Source organism: Petaurus breviceps, unplaced genomic scaffold (assembly GCF_028583685.1).
Source record: "Petaurus breviceps papuanus isolate PSGF00001 unplaced genomic scaffold, PetGlider_PUasm1.0 90895, whole genome shotgun sequence".
In the NCBI taxonomy this organism is placed as follows: domain Eukaryota; kingdom Metazoa; phylum Chordata; class Mammalia; order Diprotodontia; family Petauridae; genus Petaurus; species Petaurus breviceps.
In genome coordinates, this window is record NW_027187372.1 from 34,441,235 (window position 1) to 34,463,616 (window position 22,382).

Genomic DNA, 22,382 nt, shown 5'->3' on the forward strand with positions numbered 1-22,382 from the left:
ACGAATACTAGCTCTGTGACTCTGTATAAGTCACTTAATATCTCAGTCTCAGTTTCCACATCTGTAAAATGGGAACAATAATAACACTTACTTCTTAGGGTTGCTATGAATCAAATGAAATAACATATGTAAAATGCTCTGCAAACTGTAAAGCTAGCTATTTTTTTCATTCTCTAAACTCATTTGTACTTTCTTTATGCATGTATATATTACCATTATTTAATGCATGCTTTATCTCTTCTACTAGATTTGAAGGCAGGGACCCTGTCTTATTTATCTTTTTATTTTTCACAGTGCCTCACAAAGAGTGCCTTAAGAATTGCTTCATGAATAGATTTGTGGAATTTTGCTCCAACAAATATTTATTAAATGCCTTTTATGCACAAAGCATCTGGTTAGACAAAAAAAAAGATATGGAACTCACCTTTCTTTCAAGGAGCTTATAAATTAATGGAGTCAAAGTATATGTAAACAAATAGTTATGATCTAAGGGAGAGAAGAATAAGTATAAAGGAGTGTTCATGCAAACACTCAAAGAGATTCGTTAACGGAGAGATTATATTCCGTTGGTGGAAGGGTGGGGGGATGACGGACAGTTTGGTGAAAGAGATGCGACCTCAATTGGGTCTTAAGGAAAGAAAAGTTCAACAGACTAGGGGTTTGGGTGGGTGAGTAGGGCCCATGCTAGGAATAGAGGGGTGACATGGAGGTGGAGGGGGTAGGATGAGAATAGAAGATGGGGCATAGTCTAGAGAACTTTCTGACTTGAACATAGAATATTTTTCCTTAAACTGTTACATCAAGGTTAATTAGCATTATTATCCTTATTATTAATAGTAGTATACAATGCTGGAAAAGTAGACTAGAGTCGGCTTTGAATGCTAGAATCAGAAGCTTGTGCTTTACTTCATTAGCAATAGGGAGCTATTGAAAGTTTTTAAGTAGATTGGTGATTTGATCAAAAAGCTACATGAGGAAGACTGCTAGGGCATCCGTGAATGAATGAATCAATTAATAGATGCCTTGAATATTTTTTAGAAATGTTAGAAGGCTGCTGGAATTTGTACTTACCTGTCACCTCTTTGAAGATGGTGCGTGGGAGTTACGTCAACATGTCTTGATAAATGAAGGAAAAACAGAAAATACAGCTTCGATAGAGAATAGAGGAGGCGGTGGTAGTGGAGAAAGACTGCCATTCTCACTTAAAGGGAATCCCAGGACTGGGAGTCAACGAAACCATCCTTCTATTTCCAAGAGCAAGGGCAGAAGCCTCCTGCCTCCCTCTAGTCTCCAAGCTGGTCTGACAACTTTTAGAGACCTGAAGTCTTTTTTGTCTTTTTTGCCTGTTCCATAGTTTTACTAAACTGTGTTGTCCAGACATTCTTCTTTAGACGTCTTCCATTGCCAAGGACATTTCTCCTTAATGCAGGGTGGAGATACTTATAACTCATAGCAGCCAACCATGGAACCAAGATAAATCCTCTTAAAAGTCGGCCCACTCTTGGGGATGAATATAGACTAACTAGTGTCTAGGGAGGGGAACTTACTGTAGGGGTAAAGGGGCCAGTTTTTGGAAGCCTTATTGACATTACATCTCCTTACATGGAAGGCAGGGAGCTGGAGAAGTGTATTCTGGGGTCTTGGCACTAGGGGTCAGTGTTGGCTTGTTGTTTATGGAGGAAGTTGGGAGCTATGTTGAGGGCAGGGGAAGGGTTGTGGTGACTAGATGTTAATTGGATCTCTGAACCTGGAGTAAGTGATGCAGAGTTTGCCAACACCCACATGGAAGAAGGCCCTCTAATACAATAGAAGGGCCACGCACTGTCTCTGGAGGCAAAGGACCTGGGTTCAAATCTTCCCTCTGATGTCTTTCTACCTGTGTTACCTTGGGCCACTTCTTGAATCTCTCAGTCTTGATTTTCTCATTTGTGAAAATAAGGCAGCTGGATTCAGCCTCTAAGTTCCATTCCAGCTGTAAATCTATGAGCCTATAATTAGATGAGAGAGCATTGGTGCAGCATTTTAGCTAGAGTTAGGAAGGCCTGCAATCAAATCCTGCCTTAGTAGGTACATGACCTCTGGCAAGTCACTTAACTTCTCTTGGCTTCAGTTTCCTTGTCTGTAAAATGGGTATAATAATAGCACTTTACCTTATTATGTGGATGGAATAAGTTACTATACATAAAGCACTTTACAAACCTTAAAAGGATATATAAAAGCCTGTTGTTGTTGTGGTTATATGATCTTTGGGGTCTCTTTTAAATATGATTCTGTGACTCCTATATGACTTAATTTTACTGGACTTCAGTGTTCTTATCTATAAAATGAGGGAAATGGATTAGATGGTCCCTAAAGTCCTTTTTCAGTTTTAGACCATGATCATAAAATTGGGAGCTTAGAAGGAAATCTCTTAGATCATCTTTCTCATTTTGCAATTGTGGAAACTGAGGCTCACAACAGGCAAATGACTTGGCTAAGGTCACCCAGGTAGTAAGAGGCAAGATTGAGATTTCCTGTCATCTCTCATCCCACTGAAACATCTTATTCTAGGTTTATTTTTTTTTATCCAGTAAACTTTATTTATATATAACAACAGTACAAAGTGTGTCCTTGGCTTGCAAAATAGGAGCGTTTCATATTTACAATAGGTACACAATAATATATTAGAATAATAACAAAAAAATCCCCGTTTTTTTCTTGGAACATTTTAAATACTTAAATTTTCTTACAGTTTTTTTTCCACAACACCTGTAAAAACAACAAAACCAGACAAACACTGTTTCTTTTCATAAAAAAAAAATATAATACAGAATTCCAGTGTGTCGAGAAAAGAGGGGTTAAGGGAGAGAAAAGAGGAGAGAGGCAGGTATGCTGGGGGAAAGGGATCCAGATGATGGGGTAAGCAAAGACTTTGAGGCTCCTTCCCCAATTGGTGTAAGGAGAGAGTTCCTTCCAGACACACCTAAGATACTTCTCCCCGTCTTCCTGACTCTTTCCCATTTCAATCTCCACATTGAACAAAACTTTGACAAAGAAAGGAGGTGAGAATCAAGAACCTAACTTAAATCCTGCTGTTCTCCATATTCATATGGGGCAGAACAAGAGGGAATGAGACATATCATAGCCCATTTAGGTGAGACATGACTAACGCCTTCCTGAAGGAGTGGGTTGGGGCACGATGTGGGTCACACATGACTGGGAATAACCATGGAATCAATCACCTTCACTGAGAGTCTCCAAAAACAGGCAAAATAGCACATCTGTCTGTGGTGGTCTGGGGGAATCCTTCCTGGAGGTAGAGGGAAGGTCATGTTAACCTCTCAGGGTATCTCCTAGCACTGGGTTTGGATGAACCAAGACAAAAAACACATCCCTGCAGGGATGTATCTGGCCCTAGATATCAAATATGCAGTCTTTGGAGAAGGGTAAGAGATGGCAGGAAAAGAGACTTTGGAGCAGTGAAGACGCCACCACAGATGTTCCTGAGAGTATTGCCCAGAGTCTCTTAACCACAGCAGCTGAATCCCATTTCAGTCTAGAACTTCAGCGATATAGTGTTTCCTCCCCAGAACCGTGGACAGAGCAATCCGTTCCAACTCTTTTTCTTTTACATTGACCCTTGACTTCAACTTTCACCTCTCCCAGAGTAAGGCTGTCACAATTTAGGGAAGAGGATTCTTGCTAAAGATTTACTATGTGTAGAAAGGACACACTGTCCATCCCCAGAGTGCAGCTGCTTGCTTGATATTTACTGACAACAGGTTAATGGGGCCAGGTGTGATGCACCTGGAGATTTATCTGCCATGGCTTTTTAAATGTCCCCCATTTATTCTGTCTGGACCATTTTAGTCTGTCCTGTAGAGCACACCCATCCATCGTTCCCATTGTGTACTCAGCAGTTATGGCACCTTTTGTTGGTATTTCATGTCATCCTTGGGGGGAAATGGTGAAGGTCAAAGCCTCAGGCAACAAGGGAAAGTGCAGCTGGAATGATCCAAGGTAGTGGAAACTCTTACTGCTCCCATTTGAAGGGCAGACATTCCAGGAGTCTTTCCCAGTTATTTTCTTCTTGTGCTGGCTCTTTGCCCACATCACTCTTGCCTTCCACAGGTTGGGGCACTGAAGTACAGAAATGAATGAGGCAGCTGGTCCATGCCCACTCTTCTGGTAGTAGAAACCAGCAGTGAGAACACCAACTGACTCATGATGGCAATGACTGAGGTCTGTATATCTTGTGTTGGGGTTAGCTGGTTGGTTGGCTGGGAAGTTTCTTGGGTTAGAAGAACTTTCTTGAACTAGTTTGAGGAGATTCATCCTTGCAGACAGCATGGCCAGACCTCTCCCTCTCTCCTAATCCAATGTTCCACTGAGGAAGAGACCCAAGGATGAAATGGAAATGCCCTGTCCAGAGAGTGGGATTGAGGGTTACTCTTCCACAAAGCTCCAACATCCCTAGAACACCGCTAAACTGGGAGAGATTTCCTGAATGAATGAGTGAGGACAAATTTGTCCTATTCTATTTTCCCATGCTTTGTGGGGTTGTAGGGAATCAGAGAAGGAAAGGTATTTCAAGACCTCATCATTTTCATGGCTCTATGACTTAGCTTGGATCCAGTTGGGTATTCCTTCCCAACTTCTTGGGAAGCTATTCTTCCTGACTGAGTTTCTTTTTCTTGGCTGCCAAGTTACATATGGCTAGCTCCTTTCACTCTGACTCACCAGGCAGCCTCCCTTTCAGGTCCTCCCTTCATTCTCATTCTCAAATGGAAGTACCAGAAACGAAGTACATTCTCTACCTTGCTGGTAGACCCTCTGTTTCTAGGTCTGGAGATCAGCAAAGGCTGAAGCAGTGGGATCAGCTGGAGTGGATGGTGTCATTGGTGGGTGAAGGTGCATTAAGATGATGCTGAGCCTTCAGCCTCCAGCTCCTGCAAAGCTTTAGGAGGCAATGTTATAATGGTGAATCATCATGTAAGAGGGATCATCAGAACCTCACCATTCAAACCAAGCCTGGACGGCGAGCATAAAGGATTCAGAGATAGGTTCCTTTGCTGGAAGCAGGAAATCTCCATCTTAAATTCTTCTCTCCCCTTGGCTCCCTCACCCCCTCATTGCTTAAATCACGGGCTCTGAGTCGCTAAGCTTTGGATCTGTGAATGTCAAATGCTTTGGCTTCTTGCACAAGGTCGGTCATTAGTATTTCTTTCAGGCTATTAATAGGGCCCAGAGAAACTTTAACAGAGGTGGATTATCAGAAGAAAAGTGGACTTGGCATGCCTGGCTGTGAATCATAATTTAAACAGCAAGTTTCCTGAGTATTTCACTGAATGCTTTTCTCTTCCCTTTTGTCAGCTGCATTCAGGCAAGAAACCGGAGCTGAACAGACCAGGGGAGTCTGTTGTGTGGTTAGTGCAGCAGTCCAAAGCCACAGGACAGCTGAGGCTGGCAGCCAGCTCTCCTTCACCCATTTGCCTTGGGAATTGTGCGGCCAGTGGAAGCTTTCAAAACTGGGACCGCCTGGAGATGTAGCAGGATGGTGAGGGAGAGGGATGATGAGAGTTAAACAAACAGGAGAAAAGCCACAATGCCTTCTCCCTTGGGGCAGCCTGTTCAGACCTCTAAGAGCTGCAGCCTGAATTTCCAGCCTCTTCCCAAATTGGAGGGATGGGAGGAGGGAGAGGCTGCTCTTCTCTTCCTCTCCTTTTCTTCTTCTGTAGCACCTGCCCTTCCTTTCAGTTGCTCCTGCTGGAAAGGGTAGCTTCAGGGAAGACAATCCTGATTATTTAGATCAGCAGAGAGTTTAGGCTACTCGGATCAATGTGGTCTCACCATCAGCCACCAGATCCCAAGGTGGTAAAGCTACATCTGGGGTAACTTCCTAGCCTCTGTGGGTAGCCTGGACAAGAGAGGTGAAGCTTTGGTCTCTTGGTAAACAGCACTCAGGAAAGTTGGTCACCCATAGTATTTAGTGGAGGGAGGGAGGGAAGGGACGGAGGGAGGAGGAAGGATCTGAGCCAGCTGCTGGCCTCCCCACACAAGAATCAGCAACGGAGATAGAGACAGAGACAATGACAGAAGACAAAGACTCTGGCACTCTCTGGGAGTCAAACCATTTGGCCTGGTCTGATCCCCTCAGAGGCAAGCCCTGCACATCCAGGGACATGTCCAAAGATGAATGCCAAACATTCTCCTTCTCTCTGCAAGCATGAAACAATTGGAAAACTAGAATAATAAATATTGCAGCTTCTTTAGCCAACTCTTTTCAAGCATTACCTGCTGTAAACAGTGTTTGTATTTGCATTTTTTTTTTTACTGCAAGAAAGTAGAGTGAAATCTCAGGAGTGAACACCCATTTCCCCCAAATCAAGTTTCAGATTGAGCCTGGAGAGCTGGTTCCTTTATGGCTCTTGTATGGCCCATTGAACTTTTTTCTAGTGCTCAGGGTCTTTGATCACAGCCCCGACAGACTGTGCCCCCCCGAGCCAACTGCTAGGATGTAGAAATGGTTCCCCAAAGCAGAGTGTAGCAGGAAAAAGACACGTGAGGTGGAGATGTTTGGTGTCCGAGTGAGGGTCATGAGCCCAGCATGAAGAGAGGCCCATCTCACCACCCCCTGGCTCAAAGGGGAGGTACCGAAGATCAGCTCCTCCATTGGTTAGACACGAAATTAAAACAAACAAACAAACAAAACAAACAGTAGCAAAAAGCATAGACACTGTCTAAAGACAAAGCTTCTCTCCAGAGATGATCATACACAGGTATGTGTATATAATTTCCAGCCAGGCAGGTTTGGTTTCATCTGATGCTTCAGAAGTTCATACAGAAGTACCAATGAGCTTTTGACTGTTGGGATATTTCCAGGTTTGACTGTGAAAAACGTTTGGTGCAAACTTGTGTTCATTCTTCCCCTTCTCCTTTTCTCTACTTTCCAGGGAAAGGAAACAAATTATTTTCCCAAGATTCCCATCGTCATCTGTTTGCAAATTGTCACTGGAAAGGGAACAGGAATCTTGTAAGGGAGGAGTGCTTGGGAGGATAAGAAAGAAAGGGGAAAAACCAGAATGGAAAAAAGAAAAAGGTGGGACGGGATTAGCAGAGTGGCTTTTTGTCTATTTTATTTCTGTGGTTTTTTTCTCTTTTTCTTAAAAAAATTAAATAAAGTTTTCATTATTTCCCAATATACATTAAATGATTTTTTTTTTCATGCAAAGCAGCAGTCACAGAGGCAGATCTGTCCCCAGCTCCTGCCTCTTGGCTTCGAGGACGACTTCTTGGCCCCCATTTCTCTCTCATTCTTGCCAAGGATGCATGATGCCTACTGTTCGATGATTCCGGGAACTGGATAGGATGAACCCTGGCTGATGCTGCTGGGAGGGGCACAGCCCTCCCCTCCCCCCAGGGTGGGTTCAGTGAGCCCTGGGAGCTATACACCCTTCACTAGTCCTTCACTCCCAGCTTCCCAGTGTGGAGGAATTGAAGGCTGACTCCTCGCCTCCTCTTTCTTCTCTCAGTAGATGTGCCAGGAGCCTCCTCTCAGCTCTCAATGGACATGGCATTGATCAGTTGTTCCACTTTATATGAGAGCCGCTGCCGCCGTGCCTGTTCATCTTGCTCAAGGGCCCCGATGATCTGGGCGGGAGAGAAGCACACAAGTCAGGTGGACATCATAGCTCTTAGGAGTTCATTTTTTTTTTTACCATATTTCATCCTTACACCCACCCTGTGAGTTAGGTGCTATTATTAATCCCCATTCTGTACAAGAAGAAACTCAGGCAGACAGAAGACAAATGATTTGCCCTGGGTCACACAGCTAGTCAATGCTGAGACAGGATTTGAACTCAGGTCTTCCTGACTTTAAGCCCACTATTCTATCCACTGGGCTACTGGTCTGCCTAAGGTCAAACACATAGTCAGTGGCAGAACCATGATTTGAACCCAGGTCCTTTCAGATGCTAACATCTAGGAATTTTTCTACTATACTACAGATCCTACTCAGCCCTAATCCCCTCCTTCTCCTAGAAGTCTTTCTGGATGAACCTAGATTCATTTAGCATCCCACAATCCATCAAGACACCTACTCACTCTCATTTTAATGAGTAACCTATACCCATACATTCTATATAATGTATGAGGGTGGTCTAATTTCTTTTTTTTTTGGAGGGGGAAGGCAAGGCAATTGGGGTTAAGTGACTTGCCCAAGGTCACATGGCTAGTAAGTGTTAAGTATCTGAGGCCGGATTTGAACTCAGGTCCTCCTGACTCCGGGGCCGGTGCTCTATTCACTGTGCCACCTAGCAGGCCCCAGGTGGTCTAAGTTCTGCACAGACCTGAAGAATTTCGAGGTGTGGCATAGTAGAAAGAGTACTGGCCCGAGGGCCAAGGGACCTGGGTTGAGATTCCACCTCATTACTGTTCATCCTTCATTTCTGAAGAGGACCAATGACGTCATGGGGTGATATCTTGATTCGTGAGTTAACTGGATTAAAGAGAGACAGAGCTGCACAAAATCATCAGCCTCACTCTTTCTTCCTTAGTTAATGAAGTCCAGTGGCAGGACAAAAGTCAGGATGACTGGCCATGGCCCAGGGTGCAATGGATGACCGTGGCATCTTTGATGACTGATCAAGCTCCAAGCACTCCACAGCGTCTGCTTCAGCCGCCTTCATGGCCTTTGGAACACATTGTTCTTATCCTTGCTACCTGGGTGACTATAGGCCAGTCACAACTTTCCCCGGCCTCTTTTTCTTCATCTATTAAGTGAGGGGATTGATCTACATGGCCTCCATATCCCTTCTAATCCCTTATCCATCATGCCCTCATCTTGTAAGAAGGGCAAACGAAGGCCTAGGAAAGCTAAGTGACTTGCGCAAAGTCACATGAATAGAAGTTAGAGTCTACTTGTCTTTCTGTAAATTGGCAGTTGGCATCTTTTCAAATACAGAGAAGAGCCTCACTCAGGGTTTTTTAAAAGCAATGATGCTAATTTTAAAATACTTTATTGAGATAAGATAATTAGATTAGTAAAAAAAAACCCTCAGTATTTTGTTAACAGCATTAAAAGTGATATTAATCAAATGACTTTCAATTGTCAACTTGCAAATGGGCCAATTTCTGCACACAGATCAATAAACATCTCCTGTGTCTTGCACATAATAGGTGCCCAATGAATGTATATGAAATTGATTTACTCATTGGATGAGATGTTCTCTCATTTCATGGCGGTCGCCCATGGTGGCTCCTCTCCCCCTTACCTCTTCACTGTACTTGCTGACATAGGAGTAGATTTCATTGAGGGCACTGAGCATGTTAAATTCCACAGCATGGAGACGTGACTGTTCTGCTAGGTAGGCGTTCATGTCCTGGTCACTGATGGCTGGCAGCTTGGCAATATCAGCATAGTATCTGGAGGGGATAGGAGAGACCCTAGGATTAAGGAGCCGGAGGAAGGTGGTCTGCTCCACTCCTATTCACCTTTCTCCACTGCCTCTCTTTATTTGGCATTCAAAGCCCTTCATAACCTGGTCCCTTCCTATCTTTCCAGCCTTCTCTCACACACCCTGGGATCCAACTATTTTGTCCTATTGCTGCTGTTTGTCGTTCATTCTCAAAGAGGACCATGACGTCAAGGAGGTGATGCTAGGACATGCCAGTGATTGGATCTGAGTGACAAAGAGCTGTGCCAAGTCACTAGCCTCACTTTCTCCTCCAGAGCCATCTGGGTCCAGTGGCCAGGTATCAATCAGGATGACTGGAGATGGCCTGGGATGCAACTATTCCTTAAGCATAACATTCAGTCCGCCCACCGCATCTCTGCCTTTGAATTGGTCACTCCCCAAGCCTGGAATGCTTCCCTCCCTGCCCTTCATCTTCTAGTTTTCCTGACTTCCTTAAAAACTCAGCTCAAATCCCTTCTACTCCAAGTGGCCCTTCCTGATCCTTCCAGGTTTTAATGTCTTTTACTAAAGATTAACTTCTGGATAGATCTTACACGTGCTTAGTTGTTGATATGCTGTCTCTTCCGTTAGAATGCAGGTTCTGCTTCCCCAGTTCCCTTTCCTTGTATCTCTAGCACTTAGTGACTAGCATATGGTAAGCACTTAAAAATGCTTGTTAACTTGATTTCTTGACTCTCTACCACTCCAGTTTCTTGCATGGCCTGCTGTGGGTGGAATACCCTGGGAAGGGTCTTGGTACTTACCTGGGAGCTTCCTGGCTGGTCAAAATCAGCACTGTCAAAATGACAAATGCATCTTTCTTCCTGTAACATGGAACTCAGGGGAAGTATGGGGGGGGGTGTCGGAGTGGGGTAAAGCCTGGGGATGGGACCCAGAAGGTACAACCAAATGATGTCATGGTAGGTCATGGCAAGGTGCATTCTTAGCTATGCCAGTGGGATGTTGCATGACGGTGCCCAGGGAGTGGGACCCAACATCCTTATTCAACTGTCTTCCTTGGGGTTGTAGTGAATCGGGGTGTCCTACTGACCTTTCCACCCAGCTCTTGTAGCTGGGAATGTCCTTGGCATAGAGCAGCTTGTTGGAAGGGGAGTCCTTGCCCAGTCGATGCTCAGATGTGGAGCAGGAGTCCATGAAAGTCTGTGCCACCACCGAGAGGCAGGCATCCGTGATGCTCCCCTTGTGGATATCAAACACGAACTGTGGGTTCTTGATCACATTCACCCAGAATCGCAAAGGGAGGCTGTGGGATGGAGAACTCAGTGAGCTCCTGGCTTTGGGAGCCAAGAGGAGCCCAGCCAATATCAGTGTCTTTTCAACCATGACGCTACCTCCAGTATAGCAGGCCCATCCACTAACAGCTTAGCTTCCCAGTCCTCTTACTGTGCAATATAAGAAAAACTAGAATTCAGCACCAATCATTTGGCAGGAATTGTTATTCACCCAGGATGAAGGAGACGGGGGCAGGGGAAGGCAGGAGACATTTTTGCCCTAACCTATCTGAGATGAGTAAGTCCAAGGTCAGAGGATTTCAAGCTGGAAGGAACTATAAAGGTCACTGAAGCTAAACTCATTTGCACATGAGGAAGTTGAGGCTTGCGGAGGTTATGTTCTGCCCAAGGTCACAAAGGAAGTAGGCAGCAGAGCACGGATATGAGCCCAGGTTCTCTGACTCAGGGTCTATGGTACTAAGAGACCTCTTTCAGATCTTTCATGTCTAGGTCAGTACGATGCACACAGGAGCCCTGGGTGCATTCACATGTGGATGAAGGAATGTAAAGGAGGTGGGGAATGAGTAGTAGAAAGGGATTTGGAGTTGGAGAACCTGGGTTCAAATCCTGACTCTATCTTTGTGATGTTGGACAAGTCACCTTATCTTTCTGGACCTCAGTTTTTAAAACAGAGGTTGAATTAATGACCTCCATCCTAAGATCCTACGTAAGCAAATAGACAGTAGTCCCTATGGAGTCCCTTGTCCATCAGGACGGCTCATAACCCTTGGGTTCTAGGACATGTCCACACTTCTAAGAATGAGATGACATTTTAGGAAAGATGAAACCCCAACTCACTGTCTTCTTTTTCTACCAGCTGTAGGGATAGAGAGCCCATCTCCATTCCTGAAAGCATTGCTAAGGGTTGCAGTGCTCTGAGTGAAGCTTATTCCTCAATGGTAACATAAGGCAGCATTATTTTCTTGGAGTCTCACACAATATCATCGGGCATATTGTATCCCATGACAGTGCCCACTTCTCTTGTCTGGAAGACAACTGCAGAGAGCCCTGGGTGCTTTCACTGGACAAGGACAATGGTCTCCACCTGTGCGTCACGCCCAGCCAGCTTCGACCTCCGCTCCCACCATCATTTCCCAGAGTTGGCCTGGCCTGGCTAAGGAGGAACTCAGGCTAGGGGAATGGGTTCCCCAGGGAGTCCTTTCAACAGGTCTCCTCCTCCTGGAAACTCCAGTTCATTCAAGTGTCCAGGCTGCAAGGAGTCGTGGAGAGAGCTTGGGGGAGGGAATGTTGTTGTGTGGCTGGCATCTCAGAGAATGACTCGCTGCAGGTTGGGGGCTGCTCTTTCTCCCCAAAGGAGCTTGTCAGATGTGAAGGGATTTCCTCCCCGAAGGAGGTTTTAATCAGGGGAGATGATTATTCTCTGCTTCTTTGGCCGTGGAGTAAAGGACAAACCCAGCCCACCCCCTTCCCAAATCCCCAAACAGCTGCTGCTTTCTCATCATTTTCCAGGCTGTGATTTTCCATTTCCAGCTGAACCCTTACAGCCCTAACCCTTCAGACTCTTTGAGAAGCAATGTGGTATAGTAGAAAGAGTAATGAATGGATCAGGGGCTAATGGACCCGTGTTCAAATCCCACTTTCGTTCTTTACCCTAGGTAACCTTGAGCAAATCACTTATCTCTCTATTTGCTGATTTGTTGATTGATTGGTCAATTTTTGCATTTTTATGGAGTAGTGGAAAGGGTTGGGAAAACCCTTGAAAGCCGGGACCTTGACACTGAATATTGGTGTGGCCTTGGACAAGTCACTTTGAACTTTCTGGGTCTCTGCTTTCTTATCTATAAAGTGATCAGATGACCTCTAAGGTCCATTCAACCTCCTGATGATCCCAGGACTCTGCTGAAGATCCATCATTGCCTTGCTCACGGGCACTCACTCCATCATTCACAGCTCCTTCGGGTCCCAAGTCCCCCTTTGGCTGGCCTCAGTGGGATCACTTCATAGCTCTCCACCCCTTTCCCACTTCTATTTTCACTGTCTGTAAGCTTCTAACTTTCCCTCCTCTCTCACATCAGGCTTTGTAAAGATGCTCTCCTCTACTCAGTCTCAACTCTACTCTCTGTGCCCTCTCGGGGTATCATGGTCTCAGTCTCTTGTGATAAGGATGAGTTGATGTTAGTATTGAGGGTTGTCCTAATCTGGGCAATTCCTATCTCCCACCCCATCGGGGGTCTTCATAGACCTCATGAGTCTCTGGGGCAAGTGCTGTCTGGATGGCAAAGCTAAGGGTTTCCATGGCTCCATTCCTTGGGCCTGTGTGAAGTAAGTGACCAAAGAGACCCTTCAGAGCTGAGCTTGGGGGCTATGTTTATCTTTGCTAAAGTAAATCGGGGGGATAAAAAATGGTGAGTGCTATGCTGGCAAGAAAGAGCCAAGAACCTGGGATCATTTATCTCCCCAAAGTCAGTGCCTATGCCCAAATAGTGCTGGGCAGAGCTGGGTATTATACAGAATAAATGAAACATGCAGGCCCCATGTCCTATTTCTGTCCCTCCTTCCCCTCCTCCTTGGGGCGGGGCTTTGGGAAACATACAGAACACACAATGAAGGAAGGTAGAGAAGGAAAGGAATACCAAAATGACAAGATCACAGATTTATAGATGGGAAGAACCTTTGTTATCTAGTTCAACCCTCCTCCCCCATCATTTTACAGATGAGGAAACTGAAACCCAGGGAAGCTAAGTATCCAAGGTCATACAGAGATTGAGTGGCAGGGCCAGGATTTGAATCTAGTTTTTCTACTTCTAAAACTAATATTCTTTTCATTAGGTGACATAATAATAGCTAACATTTCTATAGTGCTTAAATGTTTGCGAAGCAAAAAAAAACCCAAACGTCTCATTTGATCTTCAAAATGACCTGCAGCTGCAGAATTAAAAGGCATTGGCAACCACAGAGGTGGAGAGTGTGAAATGACTCTGGTTTTGTCTTGGTTAGCTTTCCAAAGCTCCTGGTGTTTTCCAGGTCTGATGATCTTCGAATACCAGCCTCAGCACATCTGTGCTCGCTGTCTTCTGAGAGGGAATGCTGGCTATAGACAGCTGTTTGTGCTGCCCGCCCACCATGTGGACCAGGACCTCATCTCTCCCCCAGCAGTTCCTCTGTGCTCTTTTCCAGGGGAAGATTTCCGTTCTGGCTCTTGGCCAGACTTTGTCTGACCCAAGTGCTTTCTCTGGCTCTGCCTCCAGTCCAGCCATTGTCCTTTCTTCAAGGCCTCAGAGGGTAGAAGTCTAAATTCTCAATATTGTGCTAAAGGACACTGGGAAATTTGTCTCCAGTTGCTGTGTTGGCTGCTTGCTATCACCTTTGGGAAGAGTCATGTCTGAGGGCCATCCCACCTGCTGCTCCTGGGATGCTCTGGCGCCAGGGGTAATAACTTGATCTTAAGAGATTAGGTCTGAAACGAAATGCTCGGAAACAGCTGGCTCCAGCCCTCAGTGGGTGTTCGTTCTCCCAGTCTTGTCCTGAACTGGTCAGTTTTTCCAGATTTGGCAGATCTGGTTTCAGCTAAAGCCATCATTGCCTTTATGAGGTGACTTGGGTTCAGCCTGACTCCAGATGTCTAAGGCTAGATATCATTTCCCAAACCTGTCCTGGCTTTGTAGTTCTGCTGGTAGACTTAAAGCCTGCCTGGTTATGGGATCGAGGAAGATGAGACCCATCCTCTCAGCCCCACCCCTCCACATCACTGCACTGCTAACTTCCCCCCGACCTTCTTCTGTCTTCTCTAGAAGAGGCGATCTAGGCATCAGGGGTGGACGCTCTCCCAGTGAGGGTTGCAGCCTTGAGGACTAAGCATAGACGCCAGTCTCAGGGCCTAAAGTTCAAGCCAGCAGGCGAACTTCTGGAGAAAGGAGAAAGCTGTTGGGGAACGCTTATTCTTCCAAGCATATGTATGCTATTTGTTTGCTAGGCTCTGGATTACTGAACCACAGCTGAGCATGACAACCCCCCACCTCCCATTTCCCCTTTGCCTTTCTAGCGTCTGCCCTCTGCCAGCCCTGGGCTCTTCCCTGCCACAGGGCCGGCTAGCTCTCTCCATCCTGTCCCTCCTAAGGGGCTTACCAGTTGCTTTTCCAGGTGTGCCGCACATCTGTATCATGGATGCTGTGCCTGTCTGCTTGCTCATCCAGGAAATCAAACATGTACTTGATGGCCAGGGGGAGGGCACTGCCCCGGTGTACAGTGCTGAACAAGGTCTCGAACAAATCATCCACAAACTTCTGCAATGTACCCTGGGGGAGGGGAAGGATGGTGGGAGGTGTGAAAGAGAGGCTGGGCAGGAGAAGGCTCAGTAGGGAGGGATGGGGGGGGGTGCTGGCAGGCAGCAGAAGGGGATGCCAGATGGTGCCATGGGCTTTATACTGTCTTGGAAAAGTAAAAATGTCTGTGTTGTGGGGATGCACAGACTGTTGGGGGGGAGGTTGGTGGTAGAAGGTTTAGGGTGTGGGTTGTGGGTGGGGGGAGGTGGGAACAGATGAATAGGCATTTGGCTCTATCGGCTGTGATCTCTGGGGGCAGAGTTTTTAATATCTTGTGGGCACAAGGCCGAGTGGTGGGCTGGTGTGGGCTCAGGACTTGAGACCACAGGGCCTCTGATTCTATACTTCTTAACAGCAAAGAAAAGGCTTTGGGCTAATAGGCAAAGGAGATGGCTGAAAGACAAGCTGGGCAATGGGGGGCCATATGGAGAGTTTGGCAAGGAGGTCCCTGGGGTGCTTAAGATATTAATTGGCTTAAGCTGGGCTAAGTGGTGGCTGGGAGCATGGGATCCAAGGTAAGGGGCCCAGTCCTGACCCTGATTCTTGAATGTTCCAGGCAAGCTTTGAGCTACCACATTAGTTTATCACATCTCACATGCTGTCTCCTGAACCCGTATAGGGGATAGCGCTGGTACAGGCCCCCATAGCACATAGAGCTCAAAAACTGCCCCTGGAAGGTAGCCAGGAGGTGGCATTCAGGAATTGACCCAAATCTGGAGTTCAGTGGGTGTGGCTGCTCTTTTCTTGCCAGAGCAGGCGCTGTACTGTGTGTGTGGGACCTTTAAAAAGCTGATTTTGGATCACCTGGATTACTGATACACCCACCACATCTTCATAGCTCCTGTTTCTAATTCTGGCTCAGTGGAGATCATAGGATTGTAGATTTAGAGCTGTAAGGTACTGTAAATGTTTGTCTAGAGTGACTGTCTCATTTTATGGATGTGGAAACTGAGGCCCAGAGAGGTTTGGTGACTTTCCAGGTCCTCTGATTATTTATCTAGCCCTCTTACTACTGCACTGTGCTGGGAGTAGCAGCAAAAATCCCAATATTTGACCCTAGGAGAGATGTGCCCTTATCTTGCTGAGCCAGGAAAGGAATTGGTAGCATGGTGGTGAAGGAAGCTACTCCCTTGTGCAGTTGTCTCTGTTAGCATTCTTAAAGCAGAAAACTGTGGCTGACAAGGCCAGGAGGTCTCCTCCCAGAGGGCATTCTGAGAGGGAGGAAACATGTTATTGGGAGAAACTTGTAAAACCTGGATTCATTACACTGTTACAGCGGGGATGGGCGTAGGGTAGGTAGTAACTCCATTTTAAGAGATTCGGTTACATTACACTTGTTTTCATTGGGAAAGGAAACAGCTGTGTCCAGCAACCTTGAAACTCTGTCCAATGACCTGGCATCATGAAGATTGTCCTCAGCCTGCTTAACACAGGTTGTCCCATCTTGAACAGGGTCCTGCTCCAAGAGTCACCTGCCTGTGAACCATCATTTTCAATCCTCCTCTATGGGAGGGGCAGGGTCCCTCTCGAATCTGTGACTCTTCTCCCCTTCCCATTCCCCCACTGCTCTGGGTCTCAGAGGCAGCACAAGGATTACCTTGGTGGCTAGCAGTCGGGTCAAGTAGATTTCAGATACCATCTTACTGCCCCGATCCCCCTCTTTCTGGTCTCCATGATCATGATTCTTGACCAAGTGCCACACCTTGACCCCACTCTCCAGGTCAGGAGTGATCATAGGTGCCCGGGACCTCAGGCTGTCTGGACTTCCTGTGTACCGGAAAGATGAATCTGGTGAAGAGAAGAAATGGGGTGGAAAGCGATTAAGCTTAGGGGCCTTTGTTATGCTTCCTTCAAGCTCCTTGGATTGTGGTCTCTTCCACATACTACACCCAGCTCCACAAAAGTCAGTTTTTACTGGCTCATGGCCTCAGATTTGGGGAATAAAGGCTGGCAGAAAGGTTTTTTGTTGGCATGAATGCAAAGGAAGGCGTCTGGCACCTTTTAAAAGTGATTATTCCATTGAGAATTGGATTAAGACATTCTGAAGCTGGGCCTACTGAAGAATAAAGGAAGCCATAACACTGCCAACAATGAATAATAAATATGTGATTTTCCAAACAACCACAAATCAAGTTGGAAGTCATCTCATTTTAATATGGTGGACTTGTAAATTAAAATGCCCCATGTTGGGAGCCAGCTAGTCCTTTCTGTATTGGGAACTCAGAGACGGATCCTTGAAAACCCAACTGAGGCAGGCTAGGTTGACCCTGTGTAGTCCCCACCTGGATGGCCCAAGGGTCATTGGCCCAGAGGTGATAAAAGAGTAAGAGAGGGTAAAGCAACGTCCAGGAAATGGAGCAGCATGATTTCCACTGCCCAAATTCCACTTCAGTACTCATCTAGGAAGGCATGGACCCCAGTTTGACTGGCCCTGGGGTAAGCACTTCATTCCCTATGTTTGCTTAGCTGATAAGAGTAGAGCCCACAAGACACAGTTCTGAGCAGACCAATTTTATATATATACATATATATCTCCAATATATGATATTCCCTAGACAAGGAAGAAGATGAAGTTGGGGGAGAATTCCCAGTTAAGGAAACTTTGTCTACCAATGCAGGTGAGTACCTTCTCTGTGACTTACAGTCTGAGAGAATTGCCAGGAGCTCTGAGTCATCAAATGACTTGCCCAAGGTCACAAAACCAGTATATGTCAGTAGTAAGGCTTGAATCCAAGCTTTACTGGTTGCAATGACAGCTGCCTATCCATCATGACACACTGCCTCTCTAGGGAAATAGGGATGAAGAATAGGCATATAACTTTTTAACTGACCCCAGTCAGTTAAATGCTCTTAGGAGGAAGGAATTATGAATTGGGCTATATCACCAATCATGGTCCAGATCAGTGAGAGGATTCAGCCTCCCACCCTCTGCTGACACTCCCTTCCCCCCATTTGTCCATTCCTCACCGTATCTACTGATGGATGTTCGGGAGATGCTGGCGGAAGGGGGGATGTTGTAGGAGGAGGTCTGTTTGGGGACGAGAGCCACCACAGAGCGGTCTGACACCTGTCAGGGTGGAAGGAGAAAACAGCTGAGGTGAGCAGTGGTATATAGAGACTGTCATCACTCCAGGATGTTGGACAGGGGAAAATTCAAAAGGCCTATGAGGTAAGCACATGTCAGAATTTGGTGTCCACAGGGGTGTAAAGTAGAATTTCCTGGTGGTGGAAATTAGAAGTTAGAGAATTGCAAGTGGAGAATCCACAGAATTTGGATTTTGATCTGGCATCCTGGTCTGAGTGAGACCTTATTTCTTTTGGGTCCCACCTGACTTCTTTGTGTTTCTGGGCCTACAAAAACTAGACTTAACATGTGGTTGTTCTAAGGGCTAACTGTCACTATGGCCTCAGAAGAAAGCCTTTCACTTGTTCAGTCCCTTGTGGGGACTTCATTCATAGGCTCAACACCCAGTCCCTCAGGGAATAGGCTGATAAACGAGGAGACATATTGAAGACATTTGGGGCCATTTTGATTTAAGGCCATACTCCATCCAATAAAAACGGAGAATCCCTAGAATTGTAGCGATCCAATTAAACCCTTAACGCAAAGGGAATAAAACAGCTATAATAATGTTATGGGCCATAAAACATTCCTATTAAACCATTTTTTATTTTAACAATTTTTATGAACTTTATAAGTTTGATTTATGGCTGCACCAGCCATAAAACCATCTTTCTGGGTCTTAAATTGTCAGTCCCTTTCTCCCACCAAAAAGAATTAAATGTGGGGAAGTCAAACTATAAATGCACATTAACACTAACGAGATTCCCTGATAGCTGGTTTTAGTGGCGGGTGTTTAATTTTACCCTCCTTATAAATCTACAGAAGCCTTGGAAGTTTTTAAACATCTCTTTGTTAATTAAGATTATGGAGATTTCCTATAGTTGGAACCTAAGGACCTTTGTTTTTGAAGGGGCAAGGGTAGGGCGAAGCTTTGGACTTTGGTTCAGTGTCTCGGTGCTGTAGCTAGTAAATTTTCTGTTCCCTTAAGGTCTCTGATGTTAACAGAACCACAGACTTCTGGAAGGTGATAAACAGAAGGGATATGAGAGGTTATTGAGTACAATAAGTTCGCTTCATTTGTCAGTGAAGAAAATGAAGTCCACAGAGGTGATGTGACCTATTGAAGGTCACTTGTGTAGAGCTGTTCCAGTGCATTTTTCACTATCTACCTTGTGACCTTAATCCATGTGGTCCTGAGACAGGCCCAAGGAGGAGTTTCAAAGGATGTGGAGCTTTGAGGGGTTATGGAGAACATCTAGTTTCACCCCACCATTTTATGCCTGAAGAAAGTGAGGCTCAGAAAGAACTTGGGATTGTATTGTGGGAATGAGACAATATTTACTATGGTACTTGGCACATAGTAGGTGTTATATAAATGCTAACTCCGATGATGATGATGAGATTTAGAGCTACAAGGGAATCTTAGAAGTCATCTCATTCAACTTCCTCATATCATAAAGGAAGAAGTCGATCCGATCCCAGGTGGGGATTGTTGTTGTCATTAAGTTGTTTTTTGGTTATGTCTTACTCTCCATGATCCCATTTTGGGGTTTTCTTGGCAAAGATACTGGAGTGGTTTGCCATTTTCTTCTCTACCTCATCTTACAGATGAGGAAACTGAGGCAAACAGGGTTAAGTGACTTGCCCAGGATCACACAGCTAGTAAGTGCCAGAGTCCAGATTTGAATTCAGGAAGATGAGCTCCTGACTTCAGACCCAGCCCTCTATGCACTATGGTGCTACCTACCTGCCCCTAAGGAAAGGCTAAGTGACTTGCTGAATGTCCCAAAAGTAATAATTTCTAGAAATTAGATGATTTGAACATATTTGACTCCAGATCTAGTGCTATTATGCCACACTGCCCACTGCCTCTCACTTTTGTATGGTAAAGTGGAAAGGACACTGGACCTGGGGTCCAAAGACCTGGCCATGACTTCCAGCTTTTCCCCTTTATCACCTATGAGGCCTTGGGCAAATTACTTCACCAGGGACTTAGGTTTCTCATTGGTAAAATAAGTGGGTTGGACTAGATCAACCAACACGCATTTATTAAATGACTGCTTTGTGCAAGGTACTGCCTAAGCTCTGGAGATAAAGAGATAAATGTGAAACAGTTCTTTGCCCTCAAGGAACTTATGTCCTAGTAGGGATGACATGCACACATAAAAACACAGGGCGTCTCAAAAAATTTCAGCTAGCTTTAAATTTTAATAGGGGGATTCTTCCATGGTCCTTTAACTTAAGCTTTAATAGATTAAAACTTCACTAAGACTTTTTGAAAATATAAAACAACATAACAAATATTGCATAACAATATAATATGTGATATACTATTATACTATAGTATGATATATGATATAATATAATATAACAATATAATATAATATGACTTTATAAACCTCTAAGTTAAGCTTTAATAAATTAAAACTTCACTAAGACTTTTTGAAAATATAAAATAACATAATATAATATGTGATATACTATTATACTATAGTATGATATATGATATAATATAATATAACAATATAATATAATATGACTTTATAAACCTCCAACTTAAGCTTTAATAGATTAAAACTTCACTAAGACTTTTTGAAAATACAAAATAACATAACAGATATAACTATAATATTTGATATGCTATTATACTATAGTATGCTATCCTATAATGACATAACAACATAATATAATGACATGACATAAGATGGTGTGATGGGATGTATCATAACTCATATCATATATCTACAAAATGAATCCAAGGTAATTTTTGGGAGGGATGGTATTAGCAATCGGATCAGGAAAAGCTTCATATAAAAGTTTACCTCTGAAGAAAATCAGAGATTCTGATGAGCAAGGATGAGGACAGAGAACATTCTAGGCAGGGGGCACAGCCATTGCAAAGGCAGAGAGTCAGGAGATTGAGTGTTTTGTAAGACGAATAGCAAGGAGGACAAAACTTAGTGGAAGAAAGCAATGTATAAGAAGATTGTCAAGGAGGGAAGAGGCCAGGTCGTGAGGGACTTTAAATGCCAGACCTGGAGATTATACTTGCTTGTTGAAGTAATAATAGTGAACCACTGTAGTTCACTCTAAAGCCTCTTCAAGCTCAAAATCCTTGATCCTATGAATTAAAAACTCCCCCTTGATAGCTAGTTTCTCTGTAGTGCTAATAGGGTCCAAGCTGGGAAAGGCACCTGGCTGTGACCCCTCCACTCTTCTGAGGTTTCCATGTTCAATGCTCTAATACCTCTCTCAGATTCTCTCAGATAATCCTGTACAGGAGGCTGTGGGGCCCCTCTTTCTTTGGCTGCCTCCAGAAATCCCCAGCCCAGAGCTATGACTCTGAGTAAAGCGCCATCCTGGGGAAGTTGATTCTCTTTAGAGGGATAAAGGGAGATCAGATGGCCATTTCTAGGTTGTTTAGACTCAGGAGTCCTTCTGTAAGTGGGAGGCAGCATGGGGTAGTGGAAAGAATTCTGGCTTTGTCATCTGAGGACCTGAACTTGATTTCTCACTCTGTTACTTAACTGGTCATTAGACCTTGGGTGGTAAAGCTGCCTTTGCCTTTTGGGCTGTTTGTAAAACAAGGAGGTTGGTCTCTAAGGTTGTTTCCAAATCCAGATCCTAGGATCTGAAAAAGACTGGCTAGGCAATTTACGTGAATCCAGTTAATTCATTTTAATTCAATCCCTAGTCAACCAACCACTCTGTAACTCAATTTCCCTATCTCTTATAGGGAGTGAATTTCATTATGTCTGATGCTTCCCTGCATACAAGGTTGATGTCTTGTACACAGTAGGTAGTCAATACTTGTTGACTAAGTGAATGATGCTTGCTATGAGGAAAGTCAAAGTACATGGTACAAAGGCATGGCCATGTACCAGTACCAGGAATGGCAAAGATAGCAATGAACTAAGGGCAAAGGGTAGGGGCATTTAGCTCAAAGAAAGAGACAACCCCTGTCCACATAGCAGTCTAAAATCATAGATCTCAAGCTCAACCGGTCCTTAGAGTTCATCTAGTCTAGCAGTTCTTAAACTGGGCACCCAAGGGGTCTATAGATAGATTTCAGATCTTTGAACTTAGATGGGAAAAAGACATCTTTACTTTCACTTAACCTGTAACTAAAATTTGTGACTTCTTTCCATGATTTAAAAAACATTATTCTGAGAAGTTGTCCATAATACCTAAAAGATTAAGAACTTCTAATTTCTAGTCTAACTAACTCATTTTACAGGTGAAGAAACTGAGGTCTAGGAAAGTTAATTGATCTGCCCAAGGTCACCCAGGAAATTGTCAGAGGTAAGAT

At 44.7% G+C, this 22,382-nt stretch overlaps 1 protein-coding gene across 2 annotated transcripts in view; it reads right to left on the minus strand.

Annotated features, from left to right (window-relative positions):
• Positions 1–2,551: 2,551 nt before the first annotated feature.
• The window catches only part of PLXNA2 (plexin A2), a 319,997-nt gene continuing 300,166 nt past the window's right edge, over positions 2,552–22,382 (minus strand). For both annotated transcript variants that reach the window (XM_069074756.1, XM_069074757.1), the window contains exons 27-32: positions 17,977–18,076; positions 16,607–16,797; positions 14,813–14,982; positions 10,486–10,698; positions 9,252–9,402; positions 2,552–7,629 (exon numbers count right to left, since the gene is read on the minus strand). In XM_069074756.1, the coding sequence (XP_068930857.1) occupies positions 7,534–7,629; positions 9,252–9,402; positions 10,486–10,698; positions 14,813–14,982; positions 16,607–16,797; positions 17,977–18,076 (921 nt within the window). In that variant the 3' untranslated portion in view covers positions 2,552–7,533. The remainder of the gene's footprint in view (positions 7,630–9,251; positions 9,403–10,485; positions 10,699–14,812; positions 14,983–16,606; positions 16,798–17,976; positions 18,077–22,382) is intronic.